Source organism: Schistocerca cancellata, chromosome 6 (assembly GCF_023864275.1).
Source record: "Schistocerca cancellata isolate TAMUIC-IGC-003103 chromosome 6, iqSchCanc2.1, whole genome shotgun sequence".
Taxonomy (NCBI): domain Eukaryota; kingdom Metazoa; phylum Arthropoda; class Insecta; order Orthoptera; family Acrididae; genus Schistocerca; species Schistocerca cancellata.
Genome location: NC_064631.1, coordinates 217,050,211 through 217,074,663, shown reverse-complemented (window position 1 = coordinate 217,074,663; position 24,453 = coordinate 217,050,211). Strand labels below are relative to the sequence as shown.

General features: G+C 39.5%; 1 protein-coding gene across 1 annotated transcript in view; it reads right to left on the bottom strand.

Annotated features, from left to right (window-relative positions):
• Nucleotides 1-24,453, bottom strand: part of LOC126088258 (mutS protein homolog 5-like) — a 230,114-nt gene that overhangs the window by 123,537 nt on the left and 82,124 nt on the right. Inside the window, exons 8-10 of the mRNA XM_049906387.1 lie at nt 22,162-22,233; nt 21,953-22,082; nt 13,782-13,972 (exon numbers count right to left, since the gene is read on the bottom strand). Of these exons, the coding sequence (XP_049762344.1) occupies nt 13,782-13,972; nt 21,953-22,082; nt 22,162-22,233 (393 nt within the window). The remainder of the gene's footprint in view (nt 1-13,781; nt 13,973-21,952; nt 22,083-22,161; nt 22,234-24,453) is intronic.

Genomic DNA, 24,453 nt, shown 5'->3' with positions numbered 1-24,453 from the left:
TTACCTTGACAACACTGAGCTAATCGTGGACAGAACACCCGAAGGACTGCTGGCAGTGATGACCACTTTGACACCACTCTGAAGAATCTAGTGCACTCAGCGGGTGGCTGGTGGTGACAGGCCGGAACCCCTGTGGAAACACTGTTGACAGTATAAGAATGCCTTTACTTAACTCCAATACATGATGTGTCACATCTCAGCGACGCAAACACGCCTCACTCTGTTGTCCCTGGCCAGTGCTTGATGTATGGGTGCCAGCTTCTGACCAGGATACTAAGTAGGCACCCTGTGATGCTGATGGAAGGCGCATGATAGATCAGCAGTCCCTTGGAGGCCATGGGTGTGACATGAATGGTGTCCCAGTTTCCTCTAAAATCACCTTTCAGGTGCCCCTGACGGAAGTCAACCATATGTTGCAAGTACTGGTGGCTTACAGCCCTAGCATGCCCTTGGCCCCACATTCACCTTCCATGATAGCGTCTGGAGCCGGTTGCGTGCAGGTTTTGACTCACTGCCCTCTAGTAGGAGTCAAACGGAGGCTTATGCGGAGGCACTGTCATACCTGGAACTCACAGTACTGGCAGCAGCAGGCATGGACAGCAGATTGGTGAGGCTGTGGTACCAAATCCCATGAGGAACTTAGTGCTGGTGACAGTAGGCATGACCCACCCTCAAACCTATGGCTGCTACCAGTTGACTCACTGCCCAGCGTGGCCTTGGCATAGTGGTGGTGCTGCTGGACTTCAGTGACAAGCAAATGCTTCTCCCTCAAAATTCAGCCATATCTACAGGGCTATTACAAATGATTGAAGCGATTTCATAAATTCACTGTAGCTCCATTCATTGACATATGGTCACGACACACTACAGATACGTAGAAAAACTCATAAAGTTTTGTTCGGCTGAAGCCGCACTTCAGGTTTCTGCCGCCAGAGCGCTCGAGAGCGCAGTGAGACAAAATGGCGACAGGAGCCGAGAAAGCGTATGTCGTGCTTGAAATGCACTCACATCAGTCAGTTATAACAGTGCAACGACACTTCAGGACGAAGTTCAACAAAGATCTACCAACTACTAACTCCATTCGGCGATGGTATGCGCAGTTTAAAGCTTCTGGATGCCTCTGTAAGGGGAAATCAACGGGTCGGCCTGCAGTGAGCGAAGAAACGGTTGAACGCGTGCAGGCAAGTTTCACACGTAGCCCGCGGAAGTCGACGAATAAAGAAAATTGGCTCATGCCACAACTGGAGACCGACAGCGCCAACTTCATCTTTCAACAGGATGGTGCTCCACCGCACTTCCATCATGATGTTCGGCATTTCTTAAACAGGAGATTGGAAAATCGATGGATCGGTCGTGGTGGAGATCATGATCAGCAATTCATGTCATGGCCTCCACACTCTCCCGACTTAACCCCATGCGATTTCTTTCTGTGGGGTTATGTGAAAGATTCAGTGTTTAAACCTCCTCTACCAAGAAACGTGCCAGAACTGCGAGCTCGCATCAATGATGCTTTCGAACTCATTGATGGGGACATGCTGCGCCGAGTGTGGGAGGAACTTGATTATCGGCTTGATGTCTGCCGAATCACTAAAGGGGCACATATTGAACATTTGTGAATGCCTAAAAAAACTTTTTGAGTTTTTGTATGTGTGTGCAAAGCATTGTGAAAATATCTCAAATAATAAAGTTATTGTAGAGCTGTGAAATCGCTTCAATCATTTGTAATAACCCTGTATATCACTCCAAGGTGCATTTGTTTCACTAAATCCTAGCCCCTAGTCATGTCGCCCACAAGAAACTTACACTGGTGTGGTGACGTCGACTCACCTACCCCTATGTGGTGCAACTAGGCTCAGCTCGCAATCCCCTTACGTGTATGTTATTCTGGCACACATGCCACCAACCTTGAGGCTATCAGCATGCAACTGGTAATGCAATACCTCATGGCAGCTTTCTCAGTACTTCTTATTACCTTTTGATAAAACCTTGGTAGTGGCATCATACGACCCTCCATGGAGAATATCTGGCCTCTTGGGTCTTACTTTGACCAGGTTTCCTGCTACAATTATTTCCCCCCTTAATCAATAAACAAATGCAATTAACACTAAACTTCTTACTCCTACTTACTACACAGTTACCATATTAATCCTGCTCCTAACGACCTATTTTCCATCCCTCACTTTGGGAATCCAGTCCATGGACTTGAATTGTCTCTGAATGGGTCATTATCTCAAATATGTAAAGGCTAAGCCTACCAAAACCAGAGTCACTGTGGTGCTAGGAATTTGGATACTCAGGTCATGGTTACTTGCTGTCTACCATTCCAATATTATCTTATATGCTGCAACAATTGTTATGCTGTCATTTGCCCCTCCTGTGCAGCTATGATCTGACTCAATGAATGATTCTAGCTGGATTCCCAGACATTGTTAAGGAAGGTAAGATTTTGTGTGGACAACACATCGAGAGGTTTATCTGGCCAATATACAGTTGTGGCTGTGTTATATTCAACACAGTAACTCCTGTCATGGTGATTGATAAATGAAATGTAAGTCCTGTAAGATCACACCTTCTGCTTCAACATCTGCAACACCACTATCAGTGTGTTGCACTCCCTGTAGTACCTAAAACAACAACACTGACTGCAGTTCTACTCTGCAAAATGCAGAAATCACTGGCGTATGCACACCCTGTACATCTGGTCCTGGCTCACAGCCTTAACACAACACCCATTATAGCAGGAATGTGGATGGGCTGTACCAAAGAGTTTAAGTGTACGATTAGCAATGAAGGGGTTTAATTGCTTTAACAGCTACCCATTAGGGCAAGTATTACAGCAATTAAACCCCTTCATTGCTAATCCTACACTTAAACTCTTTGGTACAGCCCATCCACATTCCTGCTACCTCAGACTCCAAAGCTCCAGTGGATATCGGAGGGAGTACTTCTACATCAGTCCCCTTAACTTTTTCAACATCAATTATTCTATGCCTTGCCTAAATTCCCTGGAATTTGCATTTCGATGCCATACACAACTGATTCAATCTTCCCAGGACCAACAGGCTCAACTACATTAATAACAGGTTCAACTACATTAGTGGTACTCAGACATCCTGCAGGAACAGGGAAACTATCCACAAGCTTGCTCCTATCCTTTTTGGGTTCCTCCTCCTCCTTCCTCTCTTTCCCTTCACTGCATAATAAACATATCTCCCACTTCTTGATCATTTTGATCATCCAATCATTCATCAAATGTGGACCTTAAGACAGGGGCCATAATCACCTTTCCTTCCTCTGGCACCCCAGTCCAACAATTTGAACAGTTCACCAGAAGGCATGGACATAGATGATAGCCACTAGTGGCCGCCCCTATAACCTACGAGCACAGCTCAGGCTGCCACTGCTGTGAGCACGCCACACCAGCCTATTGGCACTCACGGGGGCCCTATAAAGCTGGTGGTGCAGGAGCTCAGAAGTCAGTCGTTTTCCGACTGCACTCTTATGTTGTTTATGGTACGCATAGTTGTCAGATCCTGATCCTTCTATATCTAGGCTCTCTATCTGGTTTACTCTTCGGACTTATATACTGCCGTATCCGTTCATGGTTGTTGTTGTTGTTGGTGTTGTCCTTGTCTTTCTGTGGGTTTTGGCGACTCACTGTTGATGCCCCTGGCCACTTTTGCTGCATCTCCCGAGCGTGTTGGATTTTGGTTACTAGACCTCCCTCAGAAGCCTGCATTCTCCACCAGCACATCTCAATGCACTACATATTTCTCCTACCCTAATAAAACACACAACCTTATCTGAAACCTAAATTCACAACACAATACACATGAATTATTTCTTTGGCATCAACACATGCTGAATATGGTATCTTGACCTCCTCCTTTTGTTGGTCACCTCCTCATTTCTTCTTTCCCGGATCTTTCCTCAATTTCATTCTCACCTCATGTGGAATCGCTTCTGGTGCATCTTTGAAGGGTGTAAATCGTCAACAAGCACAATTTTTGACCTGGTTGGCAATTGCAGCTTCACATTTGCTCGTAAAGTGGTCTCCATCATTTGGTACGGGCTCTGTTAGTAATTTCTTCATTTTCAGAGTGTATGGACTCAATAAGATCATCCATTGCCCTAACTTGTAAAAAAAAGGGGGGCAGGCCAAGAACCAGGAAGGACCAACAGTGTCGACCAGCTGTCGTGCCATCCTCATGCTACAGGCATCACTGGATGCAGATATGGAGGAGCATGTGGTCAGCACGCCACTCTCCCGGCCATATGTCAGTTTATGAGACCGAAGCTGCTGCCTCTCAACCAAGTAGTTCCTCAGTTTGCCTCTTGAGGGCTGAGTGCATCCCGCTTACCAACAGTGCTTGGCAGACCGGATGGTTACCCATCCAAGAGCTAAAGTGCACTTCACGTAGGAAGGCAGCCCAATATTTAGCCGTTCTGCGCATACCTTTCTATAAAGCACTGGCAGCCAATAAGATTCATTCTCTTTCCAAGTGACTAGCCGTGTTTTGCGAGAATTTTTCTCCTGCAAGCTGCACTGTTGCCATACTTCGCAACAGTGTAATTCAATTCACAGAGCGAGTGAACTATTCATTCAATCATCGGTGTTATTTCCTTGTTGCCTTACAGCTGTGAACATCTCTCTTTAAATGTGTTAGAGTGATTTCCAAATAAGTATGTCGGGTGACAGCAATAAACATGAAGTGCTTAACAAACAGGTGAGGGGGATTATTTACCGAGTTTACAACTTCCTCAAACGCGAATCTGGAAGTGGGGCTCCCATCGTTGACATTTTGAAGACACAAGAACGAACTGAAGAAGTGTGTGATGTATGTAAGAGAACTGTACAGCAAATTATAAATGAAAGTGTCACAGCTGTAGGGACATCAGCAGAAGTTGATTTCGTGTTCCCTCGAAAGCATCCAAATCACAAGAAACATGTTACACAAATGGATGGTTTCGACAAGGATGTTTTAAGGTGCTCAGTCTTTGAAATGTATATGAATGGTAAATATCCGACTTCATAAAAACTTGTTAAAATTGTGAATGACAAAACTGGCTTCAAAGGAAATGCTTCATCAGTGCAAGGATTCTGAAAGCCACTGGTTTCAAATATGTTAAAAGTAATGATGGGAGAAAAGTTTTAATGGAACGAAGTGACATAGCTGCAGTACAATCCACATTCCTGAGAAAGATGCAAGAAATAAGAGAAGGTAGTTCAACAGTGTAGTACCTGGATGAAACATGGGTGAATCAAAATCATTCCAGGAAAAGCTGCTGGAAAATGAGTGATGGTAGTGGCGATTTTAACGTTCCCATAGGAAAAGGTTCTTGAATAATTATTCTCCATGCTGGCTCTTCTTCCGGTTTTGTTCCTGAGAGTAAATTTGTTTTTAGATGTAAGAAAATAGCAATGACTATCATTCAGAAATTAATGCTGTCACTTTCAAGAAGTGGTTCACTGAACAGTTCTTGCCATTCCTGGCTCCGCAATCTGCCACTGTAATGGACAATGGCAGCTATCACTCAGCTATGACAGAGAAAACACTGGGAATTTAAACAAGTCCTGTAAGAAAACGTATGAACTTGACTTACTTGCACGTGAATGTGGTTACACAGTTCTGCGTTTACCACCGTACTACTGCCGGTATAACCAGATCAAATTAATTTGGGCATAGGTTAAAGGCTATGTGGCTGAAAAGCAGACATTGAATCGCTTGTGCATGAAGCAATAGAAAACATATCCCCTTCAGCATGGGCAGATTGTGTGCGGCACGCTGAAAAGCTTCAGAAAGATGACTTTGATAGGGAGGTGAAGGTGGATATAAGCCTTGAAACCATAATCGTAAATCTGCAGTCAGATGGTTAGGACACAGACTCAGATAGCAGTGATAACGGTATTACTACGATGTAGACTCAGGAACAAAGTAAGGTAATAATAGCTCTCGTTTTTAAAGACTCATAATTGAAAAAAGTATTTTTGTGTTTCGAAATATCAGTTGCATTTATAGTATATGAAAATGTCTTGGCATTTATTATATCCTAAGAAGTATGCAGACATTAATTTTCAATGTATTACCAAAGGTGAATTAGCTAGCTATTTTGTTAGTTGTGAACTTTTAAGCTTTTACCAGCGTTTACTATGCACTTGCAGCAGCCGGATAAATTTGCCAAAAACTGCAGTATTTTAACAGGTAACAACTAACAAACTGTCATTTTCAAGGCACAAATTGGAAAATGTGTTAAAATAACAGGGAGGTTTACCTGTCGAGATATCGGTTGTTTTTTATGTACTTAACTTAAAGGGCAGCATTCCCTCGAGTTATTCGAAGATGATGTAAGTTGTTTGGTTGTTCTGTGGATAATAGGTGTGGTCTCTAACTGTACTGAGGAAAGTGTTAGTTTATGCTCATGATGTTTTTCAGTGAAAAATATGTCAACATACTGACCATTTACACTGTAGTCTTTTGCATTAATCTTTGGTACCAGTAATTCCTTTTTGCACACAGTGATTTAGATTTAACTACATTCAAATACACCCACATAAACATATTATGAACTTTCACATTTTTAAAACATTCTATAGAGAAGGAGTTGTCAAGCAAATATAATGGTTTCAGTTTGTGTTTTAAGTTCATTTTGTTACCCATTAGATTCTTCGCTTCAATGATTAAGTTGTGAAAGATTTTTATGGCAAAATACCTTTCTCACTTCTGCGTCCAGTATTATGGATCATTGGTTAGTGTAAAGAATTTCTCTTTCTCTTATTGTAATGAAGAATGCTAGCCTACTTTGTCACCTCTGGTGACCTCTGCAACAGCACCCACCCTACTGGACAGGTCTTTCAAACCTAGTAACCACTTGAAAGCAGCATGGTCTGTCACTACCAGCAGCATGGTCCGTCACTACCTCAAACTTTCTATCATATAGGTAACACCAGAAGTATTTTACTATGTTTACCAAGCTAAGCATCTCTCTCTCGATTGTAATTACTTTGTGCACTGTTCAACTGTGTTGATGAAAAAACAATAGGATAGCCTTGACTGACTGCCTAACTTAAAACAACTCAAGAGCATGATTTGATGCATCACATGATACTGTGAACTCCTCCTGAAAAGTCTGGAAACACTAACACTGGATTCAATGTTAACACATTTTTCAATTCAACAAATGCTCCTTGGCATTCCTCTGACCACACAAACTTAATCCCTTCTGTCTACATCTGACTAAGCAGTCAAGCTAAATCCATAAATCCCATCACAAATTTCTCATAACAATTTTCAAGACCCACAAATAATTGTAGCTCCTTGATTGTTTCTGGTACCAGAAACTCTTACACTGCTTGTATTAATCTATTATGATCAGTGGTCACACCATCCCTACTAATGATACAGCCTGATTGGTTAACTTCTTGCACTGCCAAGTGACATTTTTCTTTATTTAGTGTCAAATGAGCCGCTTGTAACCAAATGTTGCCTATGCTCTTGCATACACTAGACACTGATGCAAGTTCAACACTTTCAGTACATCATTCAATAACAGCTGGAAAGTCGCTGGTGTGCTTTTAAACCCAAAAGGCATTCTTCTGTACTGATAGTGTCCCCAAGATACTGAAAATGACATTTTTGGTCTATCCCCTTCAACAACTTTTAATCGACGGTATCCACGCTTAAAGTCTATTGTCGAGAAGTACTAGTGTTGCCCCAGGTTATCTACAGTTTCCGTGATGTTTGGAATTGGGCAGGCATCTGTCATAGTCTTACTATTAAAATCTTCTTTCATTATCGCATCAGCCAATTGTTATAAAATCCTTAAAAGATGGTTGCAGTGATTGTGGTATTCTGTAGAGTCTTTGATACGCCTGTGTTTTTATTTTATTTGCACTGGGAACATCTGTCGGTGACTCTAGGGTACCCTCTTTAACAGACATTTCCTGTCCCTCCTCCCCAAGACCGCCTCTATCACCACTGCTACACCACTGTTGATGACGTACACTACCCTTACTACTATTCTCATTAAATCATTGGTAGTCCATGCTTCCCCATCACTCCATGGCTGGTAGCACTGACTTTGCATATGCCCTGTAAGCCTACAATTAAAATACTTTACATCTAAAGCAAACTCATGTACTTGATCCCTTACCCCTGCTGATGTATCAATTTCCTCATGCTCTAATGCTCACCTATACATGGAGATCATTAGGAGCACCCTCCTTGACATTGCTGGTACTAAATCTCTCAGAAAATCACCAAATGCTTATTGCTAAACCTCCTATAGCACAACTTTGTTCACCTCCTCACTCTGTTACAATTCATAAGTGTGAACATTCAACCTCCCAGTTCTATCTGTTTTCCTAATTATGCCTTCTGAAAAAAATACCCAGTTGCTCATGAAAAAATCGTGTACTGTTTTGTTTCCTATATCTCTGCTCCAACTTTGTCTCAGCTCATCTCATGTTTCTGTATTGCGTACCGCTTCTGTGTACTGTATGAACAACTTCATCTCTCCCATTAAATGCAACCCTGGCATCTGCAATAATTGTTTATCCAATCACTCCCTAAGTCACACGAGGACTTGAGATCCTCTATAAACGCTAACACATCCTCAAATGACCGACCAGGAAAAAGAGAAACAAGGTTAGCAAGAGCCACTCCTAGAGTCTGTGACTTCAACAATTCTATCTTCTCTTCTTTTTCTGCCAGTTTATTATCTGCAACCACTCTATCTGGCCTTAGCTGAGCTACATGATAGACTAATGACTTTATAGCCTCATCTATGGTGACATGCTGTCTCTAATTTTACTACTGCCTCATAGTTACTTGTTTTTTTGACTTAAAAAATAATAAAAAAATCCAACATCTATGGACGGGAGCTTCCACCCTGGATGGTGAGTAGGTGCCCTTCAATGCTGATGGAAGGCGATGGCAGGCTGGTGGCCCCTTGAGGGACAGGCCATGTTGTCAGCACTGTTCCACTTCCTTCGGCAATGTGGAGTCTTGGTGGCGACTCTGTCCTGCATGTGTCTTCCGCAGTAGCACATGGAGTCAGCTGTGCGTGGGGTTCACCTTGCTGCCCTCTGGTAGGGGTCAGATGGTGGCTGGTGCGACGCACTTGTCCCACTAGGACCTCAGTGCAGGTGGCAGCAGGCACGGACAGCAAGTTTGCAGGGCTGTGACACCAAGCTTACGCATTGGCGGCCTGGCAGCCTAGTCTCGAACCCACAGCTGTTGCTGGCAATGCCCAGTAGTCTTGCTGTCTAGCATGGAACCAGGCACCATGGTGCTGCTGCACTCCAGCAACAAGCAAATGCTTCTGCCTCAAAAATCACCCATTTGATATCACTCCAAGTATATCTGTTTCACTAGATCTTGGAACCGAGTCACGTTGCCCATAAAAAGAGACTTCCACTCATGTGGTGACACTGACCTACCTGCTACGACAATGACACCATGCAATGCAGCTTTCTGTTGAGTGCGGCAGGCCTTGCCTCGCAATCCCCTTGTGTGTATGTTATTCTGGTCCAGATGCCACCAAACTTATGGCTAACAGCCTGCGGGTACTAATGCAATACCTCACGGTGGCTTCCTCACCACTTCTTATTACTTTTTGATAAAAACTGGGTAATGTAGTTACAACCCATTTCATTTGAGCTCCACTGTCAGATGGTTGATCTTGGAACTGAGGGCAAGGACCACTGCCAAATCCAACCTTGTCTTTGCCAATGATGTACCTTCAGTGTGGTATCTACTGCTCCCGAAGCTGGGGGCAGCGAGTAGGCCAGGTATGATGTAAGACTTATGTTTTATGTTTGACTAACTACAGGTTGAGCACTGTTATTCAAATCACTTATCTGATCCTCTGAATAATTTACATGGCTTTTGTGCCTGTGTGATACAAGAGTGAGAGTGATTCTGGAGCACCATTAGAGGGCCTATGAGATCCATACACACAATGATGTAATTTAATGTTTACAATGGTACAAAGTAGGAAAATGTACAATGACATCCAGAGATAATAGTCATAAGTGAGGAGAGGTGGCCTGTTTCTAACTATTGTGACATTTCTGAAAAGATAGTTCACACTTGGGAACAAGTGACATAGAATTTCGTCAAGCAGTAGGTGTAATAGTGAATAATGCATTACCAATTTCATACCAGTATCACAAATGATATTGTTGCTTCAAGTAAATACTAAGCCAGCACAGATAAATACTGAACAAGTATAGGCTCCTTCCACTCAGCATAGTGATGAAGAAATAGAAGACTGCAGTGGTCACTGAAATTACCAAATTAGATGTATATGTGGTGTCTGTTCTGTTGAAGAGGCAAGACTTATGTCAGTTTGGCCGGTAGTTTAGCCGCATAGTTTAGGACTTAGAAGACCAGTCAGTGGAGGCTTAGAGGTAACTGCAACGAGTCTTGAATTTCTTTGCATTAGAGCAAATTTAGCATTGAAGACTTAGTTGTAAACAACACGTATTTTTCCAACTAGAATATTTATATGTTCAAGCTACTTTCAATTCACTCAATTACATAGCAGAATTTATCACCAACCTACCGTATTTACTCGAATCTAAGCCGCACCTGAAAAATGAGACTCGAAATAAAGGAAAAAAAAAAAAAATTCCCGAATCTAAGCCGCACCAGAAATCTGAGACTCGAAATTCAAGGGGGGAGAAAAGTTTTAGGCAGCACCTCCAAATCGAAACAAATTTGGTCCATTCTAATATGAGACACAATTTAGGTATAATGAATGACGATACAGCTGCAGTAGTTCGGTTCGAGTCGTAAGCTTAGCAGTTAAGCTTTACCAGGTAGCCATTGCTATGCGTCAGGCGCTCCGTCCGTATTTATACGGGTTCCCTTCCTTTTTCACATGCTTCGTCTGGTTTGGATCGATTGCTTATTTTGCTTTGATCTGATAAGTGCCGTTTTCTTTGTTATAGGTGTTTACGTCACTCTAAGCTGAAAATGCACTACTGTGCTGTGTCATACATTGTTTGTCACATTCTGATAGTGCGTGTTTACGGTCTGTCGCCACTGCCACTTACAATTGAAAAACAAGAGAGAGGAATCATCTCATTAGTGAAACAATGGCAAGAGACTGCTATTTGTTGTTACTTACACTGCTGCTTTCTTTGATAATGATCAACAAGAACCAAATAATAGACTGCGTATGATAGAACATGTTCTGAACGAGAGTTAGGTGAAAATTTTTCTCCGTTTCAAAATCTTTGCAGCCACTTCTTTAGTACGCCAAATTCTGCACAGAAATTAGAGTCGTCTTAGATTTAAAAATCTAGTCAGTTGCCGTGTTCATTTCTGACTGTATCACCATTAGGCATAAGAATAATACGAATATAAACATGACACGATATGTATATTCTTCCGCGTTTGCTGTTGTCTCTAGTTTCGTAGTTTATTAGGCAGACAGGATTTAAATGAGATAGCAGGAAACACGAAAGAATACATGGCAAAATGTTTATATTCGTATTACTCTTATGGTGAAGAGAATACTGCATGTGATTCACATTTCATCAGGTTCCTATTAGCAACCATCTCTTCTCACAGGTAGGAAAAAATTCAGAACGTAGAGTTGGCCATATTGACAAACATCCCAAACAGTCTTGCCAGTCGGATTTTCGTAGTACATTGAAATTCTGCTACACTTGAAGATGAACAATACGGAATTTGTATTATTTCGTTGGATAATGTATGAAAATGCAGTGGTCGAAACTCGGGGCGGAGAAAGAACAATATTTATCTTTGTGCCTACAAAGCATGCCTGTGTAGCGCTACATATATTCTACTGCAGAAGTTAGTTGTGGTGGCACCTACCAACATTTTTCAGAACTTCCGCTTGCTTTGCACTCGATTCTAAGCCACAGGCGGTTTTTTGGATTACAAAAACCGGAAAAAAAGTGCGGCTTAGATTCGAGTAAATACGGTATGAATTTTGTGTATAGTTTAAACAATAAACTTTTTTAATTAAACCTCAACCATTTGTAATTGGAGTATGATATTTAGATTTGTTGCACCTACAATAAACTTAATGTTATTTTTATCATACACAGCATGAACTTTAATTTTAGCTCCAAAAATATATTTGGTAGGAAAGGTTCAACAACAGGGAAAAATATTGCAAAAATTATAACACTCATTTAACTGTATGAAATTCATTATTTAATCATGCTTTCAGACATAACTTGTTCTTCAACAAACATTTGGACAAGAACGCTTCAAACAAGAAATCTTTGAATAAATATATTTTATAACTCAAACATTTTGTGTTTTGTGAGATGTTTAGCTATGAATTTAAATTTCATATTTCTGATCTGCAACCACATGTTGATTTGAAATAAATCTGAAGACATTAAAATTACTCTACGTGATAGTTAGTGAAACAACTCCCTCCAAATAGTGTAGCAGTGATATTGATATGAAGTAATTATCAAAGTAAAGCTTACTCCAAATAGTGTAACAGTGGTATTAAAGTGTAGTAATTATGAAAGTTAACTTTGTGATTTACTTTTCTCTGGTACATTCCAGCATAATCTAACAACCAAATTGCTGCTGGCTCCAAGATCAAGAGCTGCAGCGTTCTTATGCCATTCATGTTCATGTCTTGTATACATTTCCATACTGGAGGCATACCCAGATGCACCACACATTAAAAACAATTTACAAACATGTGAAACTGCCTGGCAGATTAAAACAGTCTGCTGGTTCGAGACTTGAACTTAAGACCTTTGCCTTTCACGGGCAAGTGCTCTACCATCTGAGCTACCCAAGCGTAACTCACGACCTGTCCTCACAGCTTCACTTCTCCAGTATGTCTCCTACCTTCCTGGCAGACGTGAAGCTGTGAGGACGGGTCGTGAGTTGTGTTTGGGTAGCTCAGATTGTAGAGCACTTTCCCGCGAAAGGCAAAGGTCCTGAGTTTGAGTCTTGGTCCAGCACACACTTCTAATCCACTAGGAAGTTTCAAATCAGTGCACACTCCACTGCAGAGTGAAAATTTCATTCTGAAATTTATAAACAATTTACCTGGTTTATCTGGCAAACATATTTTCAGATGACACCTGACTTTACTAGCACACATCTGTTCATCCACAGTCAGTGACTCCTCCTCTGGAACTGAACCAAATCTTCCACTCAGATATATAAAAGTATTATCTTTCTCAACTTTTCTTGTGCATTGGCATTTGATAAATTGTCTTGAAAGTACAAGTAGCACCTCACTTGCTCAAATTTGTTGATACTAAGTTACAGCCGATATGCTAATGGTTCATATCAAAAGCAGTGTCTTAGAATTCATTGAATAAATATTAACATGCTTCTATTAGAAAAGATAATAATTTATTGTCAAAATCAATCCCCTTATATGTTCTGAGGGAGTGTACCCAGAATGGATTTTACCAACTACTGAAACATCAGAAATTTTCCACAACACAGGCTCATGGGATGCATGGAAGCAGGAGATGGTCACTTCGAGCAATTTTTGTAAACATACGCGTATTTTATAAAATGTATAATTTTTGTACCTCTATAAAGAGGTTTTGTAATGTTTTGATGTCAAGAATAAATCCCTGAAGTTACTCACATGTTTTCATATGCCCTGTGTATGACAGAACTGTGTTAAATGAATGCATGCAGTATGTAAAAACTGCACATATGCTGCAAAAATATCACAATTCAAAATATTCTTTTTTTATTTATTTTTGCAAATAAGCTGTGTACATACTCCACACACACTTCATACAAAACACTTACCATAAATTCAAGGCCTGGGATCTTGATTTCATCATCATTAATTTCTTCTTTCCAAACTGGTATAGCTAACAAATAACCAATTTCCGGTATATATATAACAGAGCATTCTTTTACATAATCTGGCAGGTCATCTAACTCCTCCTGTGCCATTGTTGTCATGAGTGCAGGAAGACAACCATATTTATGTTTCTCTATTAAAAAAAAAAAAAATGTGTATAGGTCAGTGAATGCAATAGTATTTTACAATTTTCATAGTGTCTTTTTTTCATTGTCATAAATATTTTATTTGGAAAAAATGGAGAAAAGTTATAAACATCTCATACACTACTTGGGCACAAACACCAAAACCAGTAATGATTGCAATCAAGATAAGTAGTTCTGTCAAAAATAATAATAACTGCATCAACATTTCATTTAATTTTGTTAAAACACTGTCATGTATTTCAAGTTCAGTATTCTAAATCTGATAGATATTGCAATAACAACATAATTATAACCATAATGGCTGCTACAGATTTTTTTCCATTTCTATGACTAGTTGCAAACTTGGATCACTGTTATGTGGTAAAACTGCAAATCAATGTATCACACAGGATCAATCCTACGGTCACACCATTCAGGAGACCATAGTTTTATCACCATACTTGTAACAGTATCTGCCACAATGTACATATAGCCTCATTTGTGATGTCAATATATTGTGCATGTATGACAAACAAGGGCAGTGTTATACCATTTCCTGCTCACAGCTCTGTTGTAAGTCAGAAATAAAATGAACTGCAATTCATAGTTTAGTACATAGTAGACAGAATACCCTGATGCTGTACCATTTGTACTCGTTACTTATCGCTGGCTTCTGGAGCTTTCAAAGTGCACCTTTCCTCTGAAACAGCACTGTCTAGCTGTTTTGCCCAACAATGCCCCAGCACTACTGGTCCTTTGCTGTCTTGGTGTGTGCTGAAGTCGTCGTTGGGCTTCAGTGCAGAGTGGTTGCACAGTGCCATATAGTGGATAAATCAATATAAAGAATTTGCTAGAAAGTATAATTAATTATTTGAAGTGTTACATCAATTCGTAAGAGAAAGTGTTTAATTATTAGGTTATTTCATGGAAAGGCAGGCAGAGTTAGTTTTATGATTTGTGGTTGGCACATGTTGTATTTGTGAATCAGTATTTTTTTGGAGGAACATACTGATAGTACACTGTCAATGAAAATGCTTCCAGTAGTTAGTGATTATCTGTTGAATGAATGTGGAAACACAATGTAGCAACAGTTACTTCAGTATGAATGTGAAATGAGTTTAACTGCTAAATACAAGACTGGATGAGTTTAGGCATTCTTAGGGGAGTGTGTTACGTGATAAACATACATTAAACAAAAAATAATTTGACTAGTATTGTTATTATTGCAAAGTGACATTTTTCAACTGAATAACTTTAATTTGAAAAATATACAATACATGTGTTCATATTAAGCATATGGTCAGGTTTATTTGGTAACAAAGCTCCCATACTCGAGCCTGACAGCCACAAAATGAACCTAAAAATAAACTGAAAAGACTTCATCGGAGTTTACACTTGGCTTACCATGAAATATCAACTGCCCTTCAGTGAAGAATAGCGAGTGCAACTGCCATAATAATAAATGAGAACAGAGTGATGTGTCCACATGCAGAGAAAGTAATAAATCATTGATAATACTGTGTGTGAAGCAGGATCTACAGTATCTTGAATTGCAGTGGTTCGAGATGATCATCCTGATGAAACAAGGGAGCAGTGTAGTTTGCAGCATCACATTATGACACGGCAACCAACATTTGCAGAAACATAAGTGTTGCAATAATGCAAACTGCACATAGTTTAGAATTGTTACTGTAGGACAAACTTTTGCATTATTTGGCATATCATGACTCTGTGCAGAGGAAGTTAGTTATGGAAACTGGTTATGGTTGTGTTTTTCAAGTCTAAAAATGTCACCAAAGGAACAAGTACCAGTAGTCAGTGCTGCTGCAGAGGTTTATTTCAACAGTGAGAAATAAAAAGTGGATGTAATGGGGGTAATCAATTTTAGCAATACATGGATGTCAATATTAAAGGGATATGATGAGGAGAAGCATAAAAAAATTGAAGAAGCATGTAAATTAAGGATTAAGGAGGTAAAGGAGATGGATGAAGGAAATGAGGAAGAGGGTTAATGTGAAAATAGGGGAATATAAGAAGAAAAAGGAAAAAAAAGTGATTTGGAAGTTGCTGCAGTGGGCCCAGCAATGAAAGAAGCAGACACATGTAATTAATTGCAAAACCCTCCTATTTCTCCTCCAAATTCTCATTATAAACAGCTGAAAGTGACACAAGACACTGAGTTGCTGGTTGAGGTACCTAATGTGAAAGAAAGCCAAAAGAAAATTGCTTTTGAAGTAAAATCAATGGTTAAGAAGGACCAAGAGGAATTGATGAAGACATTTTAAATGAGACAACAAGAGAACACATGGACTTAGGTAATGAGACACAAAACACAACTATTTCTTCCAGAATGTTCAACACTTATGGAGCCAGGTTTTGAGGACGTGAGTAATATAGAATCTGTAGACATGAACTAATAGCAGAATTACATGCAAGTAAAACCTCAGCACCACTGATACAACTCCAGATACCAACTTGTTAATTGAAATACCTAGCTTCAGACTTAGCTTCTCATGCAGAATGACAGTTACTGCAATACTAGATAATGAAATGACTAGTATGAGCACAAATGGTGATAGTTACTTTATAGGATGTACACATTCCCAATATGTATTTAGATGTATTGTCCATTTTGGTATGGAATGTGGAAGAGGAGGATACTGATATTTCTGTCACAGAAAAGATGGAGCAAACTGACACACAACAAAAACAAGATTTAGGAGGGTGCGGCCACCACATTGCGTGTGCGTGTGGCTGAGTGCAACATATTATTTACAAAACAATCATACAGGCAGCACAGTATGGTCATTTTGTAAATAATATGTTGCCCTCAACCCCCCCCCCCCCCCCCAACCACTCACACAGACAATGTGGCCAGCATTCCCCTGTAATGGATGATGCTGAATGACATATGTGGATGATTTGCAAATAGAATGAAAAGATCTGAAACTAGTCATCTGTGCGTAAAGACAAACATCTATGCAACTGTGCCTGTTTTTTACAATCTTGTTCAATCATTTCTAGTTGCTGCCTTGTTGCCATACAGCATACTGAAAATAAGTACATATTCTGATATTTGTAAACTCGTCCATAAAAACCTGTACTGGTTACTTCCCATAGACCTACAATCATAAAATTTGGCAAGAAGATAGGTTTCACTGTAAAACCAAATACAAAAATCCACAAATTGTTAATTTGTAATCGAATCACATTTTTAAAATTTTTTTATTATTTATTTATATTTTTGCTGTCTTGTCCAGTCTCACCTATTAAAATCCCTTTTCTCAGGAACAGCTGTAGGTATCAAGTTGAAATCATGTCAGATACTAAGGTCTACGGTCCCTTGGTGGTGAAAAAAATTTAAGCTTCTAAATCAATGCACTCAAAATATTCGGCCTTCTGCAAAGACCCCTTTTTCTCAAGAACAGGTATAGGTATCAGGCTTAAATTCATGTCAAGTACTAAAGTCTATAGTCCCTTGGCAATGTAAATAATTTAAGCTTCTAAGTCAATGCAATCAAAAGATGAGGCCATATACATATTTTGGTATGTGTAAACTCAGTCATCAAAACTTACTGATGAACTATCTATACACACATCGAGGCAGGTTGTTTAGTGGTAAAGCATATGTGTGGAAATCATGTAGCCTTCACTTTAAAAAATGTGACGAGTTGCCAGAAAAAATACATGGTTTGAATTTCACGGTAAACTTTAGATCGCCTTTCTCCAGTTAGATAATTGTGGTTGGTTATGGACATGCAACTCACCAAAGTGGCATCCAATGAAAAGACTTGCACCAGGCCAATGAGCCTCATGAAATTATCATCATCTAAATACATAATTAAGGATGTACTGAGCCCTCAGAGCACATGTCCTACTTGCACTCATCCAGTTTTTTTACTTTTGTTTACACAAATTTCCCCACCACACACACGAAAATCTTCCTTTTTTCCATGGTTTGTTTGCATTCATTTTTTAAACTTCCAATACAAACGAGTCATTTATCATAGCTTGTTGCACAAATAGCACATTTAAGGTTCTGTTGTGAAATATTTTTTTACAAATAGTTGACTATGAAAAATGTGGGAGCTGTTATAGGTTAGTAAGTTATTAGATTTGTTGTGAGTTGTGGTATAAGTGGTTTAATATGGGTGTGGGGACTGCCGTCGAAAGTCAAATAAGCCCTCTCCTGGCTATGCATCATATGTCGTAGGAAAATATTAGTAGAGGAACAGAAAAAAAGATCTGTGCCCTCTAGACACACCCAGAGGACGCAGAGCACATGTGTACTATATAGGATTGGAAGGAAGGGTACTGGCAGCAGGTAAGAAGGTGGGGAAAAAGAGATTGCCCCCGGTTTTATTTTACACACACACACACACACACACACACACACACACACACACACACACGTGCACAAAAGATTCTATCAGTTGTAAGGTCTGAGGTTAACAGGTAAGGAGAAAAAGGTACTGCTGCTAGGGAGTAACCATACGTGAAGTGTAGGTATACAGGAAATGCTAGGTACTGAGTTTCACATCAACTGGATCTTCAAACATAATGCAGTACCCAGCTGAGTGACAGAACCGATGATCTAGGGGCTCTATGTAAGAAATTCACAAAGGGGTATAGTGGATGGGGCAGGACTACAATATATGTGGTGTCTTGGATATGGCAGCTCCCTTAACTCATGACACCAATGTGTACTTTGTTGAATTTTTTCAATCCCATGGTCAGGCATCTATCAGCAATGTTGCGAAGAATGTTAAAGTGAAGCTGAAAATGGCACTGGTGATGGCTGACTTCACACACACTGCTCTGGTACCAATTGGGGCAATCAAGAGTTGGTGTTTCAATATACACAGTCAGGCAAGATCAGAAATGTGACACACAAATGCGGGAAATATAGGTGATTAGAAGAAGTGTCAGCAAAATAAAAGGACAGAAAAATAATCAGTGAAAATATACAAGGAAGTCAAATGCAAGCTACCACTTGATGGTAGTAGTCATACATGAGTCAGGAAACACAATGATACCAGTGTAGAGTGAAACATTAAAGTCTCCTATTTTGTCAAATACAATGACTGTCATTTATTAATTCTGAGATGAGTTCAGAGTTCAGAAAACTGTGAAGGCACAAAAAGGAAATAAAAGCAAAGAGTTGCAAATCCCCTTTTAAGTTTTTTTTTAAATATGGAGGAAAAGAAGGAGTGACAAAGACTGATTTTATATTAAAAGAAATACTGTGCTGTTTCAAGAAAATGATGAAAAAAATTAAACAAAAACTCTGTATAATGTCTAAAATAAGTAATTCTGATGGTGAAATTAAATTTATATGGGGAATAGAGAAAAGAGAAACTGATAACTGCAGTGACGCATGCACGAACTTTGAAAAGGCCATGCGTGCAGCAGTACTATGTCTTCTGCAGATGGTGTGTCAGATTTGTGTGTGTGTGTGTGTGTGTGTGTGTGAGAGAGAGAGAGAGAGAGAGAGAGAGAGATCACTGTTAGAGCCTGGTTTGGCCCCAGGCTATTTAAGGTTAGCCGAGCTACACTTGGCCTCAGTTCTCTGTGTGCATTGCTACAGCTCTTTGTGTATGTAATTGGTTCCTGCTGAATGTTGCTTAAATACTGTGTTCAAGTTGTTAATGAAGTTGTGCTCAGTCTACTGGTCATGTTGCAGTTCCCCTAATTACAACAGCACTCATTTAAGGAAAGTGCAGACTTTGTTACTACAGAAAACAGTCAAATAATATTCAGACAGTCACTATACTTATAAGTAATTCCTGAAAGTAATTCAATAGACTGGTGCAGTTTATTCAAGGGAAAACACAATAGAATACATGCCAACAGCAAAGAGAGTGTCACACAACTCATAATTACTCCATGCCTTGTCAATGCAATTAAGAATATAATTAACTTACCCAACAGCAAAATCTCTCAAGGAGTTGATAATACCTCAAGTAAGTTTCTAAAATCCTGTTCCTCACATATAACCAATTCATTCAGTCACATACACATCATTAACACTGAGAATACTTCCAAACAAGGAAGATAGTATAACAAATATTCATGATTACCGACAACTCTGACTGCTTGCCCCCTTTCCAAGGATAATGGAAATGATTATGTACACAAGACTAATTCCGGTGACTAAAGAAAAGATACATAAGTAGTAGTATGGTATTCTGCCTTACACCAGATCTTGTCATGGGTTAAGTCTCTTCCACTTTAGTCTGTCCGTAGCCAGTCTTTTCATTTCTGAATATTTGTCTCCTCTGATACCATCCAGCATTTGATATTTTCTTTTTCCTCTACCCCCTTTCCCCTCCACCATTCTTTCTATTCCTTCCTTCAGTAAACAGTTCCTCCTCAAGCAATGTCCAATCCAGTTCTGTTTTCTTTTTCTGATGACTTTCTGCATGTTTCTTTCTTCTCCAGCTCTTCTTAATACTTCTTCATTCCTTACTCGGTCTTCCCATTTAACTTTTTCCATTGTTCTCCATATACACATCTCTAGTGCCTCCAATCTTCTTTCATGTTCCTTCCTCAATGTCCAGGTCTCCGCACCATACAGTGTAATGCTCCAGATGTAACATTTGCCAAGTCTTTTCCTCAGATCTTTGTTTAGTGGTCCACAAAGTAATTTCTGTTTCCTCTTGAATCCTTCTTTTGCCATTGCAATTCTTTTCCTAATTTCTGTTGAGCAATACATATAATTTATTATTACACTTCCCAAGTAATTGAAGTTATTCACTTGCTTTATTTCCTCTCCCCCTGTTTTCATAAGGCATTTTCTCCCCTTTCCTCCAATTATCATGCTATTTCATTCCATATTCTTCTAGTTTTGTGTTTAGATCATATAACATTTGTTCCATCTCTTGCACTCTCTGCCATCACAACCATGTCGTCTGCATATCTTATATACTCCACTCTTCGACCCCCAACAAAAACTCCTCTCCTTCCATCAAAACTTTCATTAATAATTTCCTTCAGATACATATTGAACAGTGTTGGTGATAAACAACAACCTTGTCTTACACCTCTTCCCAGTTCAATTTCTTCATCCATCACACCTCCTATTCTTACTCTTGCCCTCTGGTTAAAATATAAATTTATAATTGGCTGTCTACCCCTCCAGTCAACTCCATGTTTCCTTAGGATTTCAATCAGTTTGTCCCATCTGACACAGTCAGAAGCCTTCTCAAGATCAATGAACACAACATACACCTTCCTTTTCTTCTCCATGTACCTCTCCCCTATCACTCTCAGTAGTCCAATGGCATCTCTAGTTCCCACTCCTCGCCTACAACCAAATTGTTCATCTCCTATTGCACAATTCAGCTTTCCATATAGCCTTCTGTTGGGCATTCTAAACAAGACTTTGGATGCATGTGATATCAGGCTCACTGTTCTATGTTCCTCACACTTTTTGCTTTTCTTTTCTTTCCTATAGAAGTGATCAAATAAAATAATAAAAACGATAAAATGATAATATTAAAAAATGAAGAAGAAAACACCGAAGTCCACTTGAAATTGGTTTACAAAGTCTGTATGCAGTACAAACAGATGTAGTAGGCCTGTCAGTAATCAAAAAATCACCAGCTCAAAACATATACCCAGGGGAAAAATTAGAAATGAAAAAATATGTTTAAAAATGACACAGACAGGGTACATTGGTGCCATAAAAGATTAACAACAGAGATAAAAGAATAACTTAAAATACAAAAATGAATAAAAGAGAAGCAATGAGACAAAAGTCAAAAAATGAGGCACCACAAGCAACAATGACAATGGTAAACATTAAACACTGTATTTTGCAGGTCATTCAAAACTATGTTTCTTAAATACTGGCCAAGGATTTGTACTGCAACAATACCTGTCAGAACTAAAACCTGAGTTTATATTATAAACAAAGATAAAAAACTAGAAACAGTAAGATAACACACAAAATGTTAGGAATTTGAAATAGGTGTAATTCTACTTACTTCTGTCAAGTTCTTCATCAATTCCAAGCTGCACTACAAATCTATTTTGCTTCTCTGATTCTGGAAAGTCAATTATGCTACCAATCATGTGTCCCGCTTCATACAGATCATTTCTAATGCAATCTGCAAACTTTTAAATAAAAATGTCATCAGTCTTCTTGCACACATATTATTACCAAAATTAAAGTCAAAAGTAAGCCATTAAGTACCTTTCTAAACAAATCAGTCTTCTCTTTATGCAGTGAACACAATTCTCCTAGTGTTGCAGAGTAGAGTATGGTCTGAAAAAGTTGGAAACATGATTTTTACCAGTTGTTGGGATGTAACTTGATAACACAAAATGAGCAGATATAAATCCACAAATAATGCTTTCGACACAAGCATGTTTTCAGTTCCATCTCTACTGCAGTACAAACATTTATTACTCTCCCAAAAAGATTCATTGCCATTAATGTGTTATCTTTATAAGGAAAATGATAGCATACAAGATCCAGAACAGGTCTGATGATAGCTGCAATAAGACGAGAGGAATCATTCAGGAATGGTGACAGAGCAGCACTCACATGTGATCTTCTGCAATCCCATAACAAACATGATGGAACCATCAGACATTCTGAATACAGGAATCTTATTTATTATTCAGATAAAGTGGTCATGTCAGTATCATATTCATTATTATTTAAAATTAAAAATATCTTCATCTACATACATACTCTGCAATCCACCATACGGTGCGTGCGGAGGGTACCTCATACCACAACTAGCATCTTCTCTCCCTGTTCCACTCTCCAACAGAACGAGGGAAAAATCACTGCCTTTATGCCTCTGTACGAGCCCTAATCTCTCTTATATTATCTTTGTGGTCTTTCCGCGAAATATAAATTGGCGGCAGTAAAATTGTACTGCAGTCAGCCTCAAATGCTGGTTCTCTAAATTTCCTCAGTAGCGATTCACGAAAAGAATGCCTCCTTTCCTCCAGACACTCCCACCTGAGTTCCTGAAGCATTTCCGTAACATTCGCTTGATGGTCAAACCTACCAGTAACAAATCTAGCAGCCCGCCTCTGAACTGCTTCTATGTCCTCTTTCAATCTGACCTGATAGGGATCCCAAACGTATCGAGCAGTACTCAAGAATAGGTTGTGTTAGTGTTCTATAAGCAGTCTCCTTTACAGATGAACCACATCTTCCCAAAATTCAACCAATGAACCAAAGACGACTATCCGCCTTCCCTACAACTGCCATTACATGCTTGTCCCACTTCATATCGCTCTGCAATGTTAGACCCAAATATTAATCAACGTGACTGTGTCAAGAGCTACACCACTAATGGAGTATTCAAACATTACGGGACTCTTTTTGCTATTCATCTGCATTAATTTACATTTATCTCTATTTAGAGTTAGCTGCCATTCTTTACACCAATCAAAAATCCTGTCCATGTCATCTTGAATCCTCCAACAGTCACTCGACGATGACACCTTCCTGTACACCACAGCATCATCAGCAAACAGCCGCACATTGCTATCCACCCTATCCAAAAGATCATTTATGTAGATAGAAAACAACAGCTGACCTACCACACTTCCCTGGGGCACTCCAGACGATACCCTCACCTCCGATGAACACTCACCATCGAGGACAACGTACTGGGTTCTATTACTTAAGAAGTCTTTGAGCCAGTCACATATTTGGGAACCAATCCCATATGCTCATACCTTAGTTAGGAGTCTGCAGTGGGGCACTGAGTCAAACGCTTTCAGGAAGCCAAAATTAGCACGAGGAGTGCAATGAGAGAACAGTTCAATGAATTTAGAAGTAAAATGACCCCCACTGGCCCAACAGAAAAATGTACGAGGTTTGATCTTACGTAATATCAGTAAGTGGGTCAAAGTCATCTATCCACACTTAGTGATTACACAGAAAGACCAAAATACCGAATTCAGTCTTCTGAGAGGAAGGAAAGACTAGAGAATACTGTCTCATCATCATTTTCCAAAACTGTTTCCTTGACAGAGATTCTACCATATTTCTTTTTGTCAATCAATGGACAAATACCAAAATGAAAGATGTATGACTAAGTGATTACAGAACAGAAAATCAACTTAAGTCATTGAACAGGGGAAATTCTGCTAGTGCTGGGAGGGCAGCTGTACAATTCTATACAGATTATGAGAATGAACATACAGTTTACCATCAGTCACTAGAGCAACAAAGGGCTCCAAAGCAATTTACTTAAGGCACAAGAAATTTCATTTTCAAGAAGAGTATTTGAACAGATGGGCATAACTATAAGCATATATTGCTGTCAACAATCTCTTCAAAAATTATGGAGTGTGTTTTACATTTGCATATTACAACCTTTTTGAGGATCAAATATCTTGTCTTATGGGATAAAAATGAATTCCGCAAATAACTTTGTGAAACTCAGGTCATTCTTTTCATTCGTGAGATTACGAGCTCACTGGGCCATTACTTGAACAAACAATCCAACTGCGCACT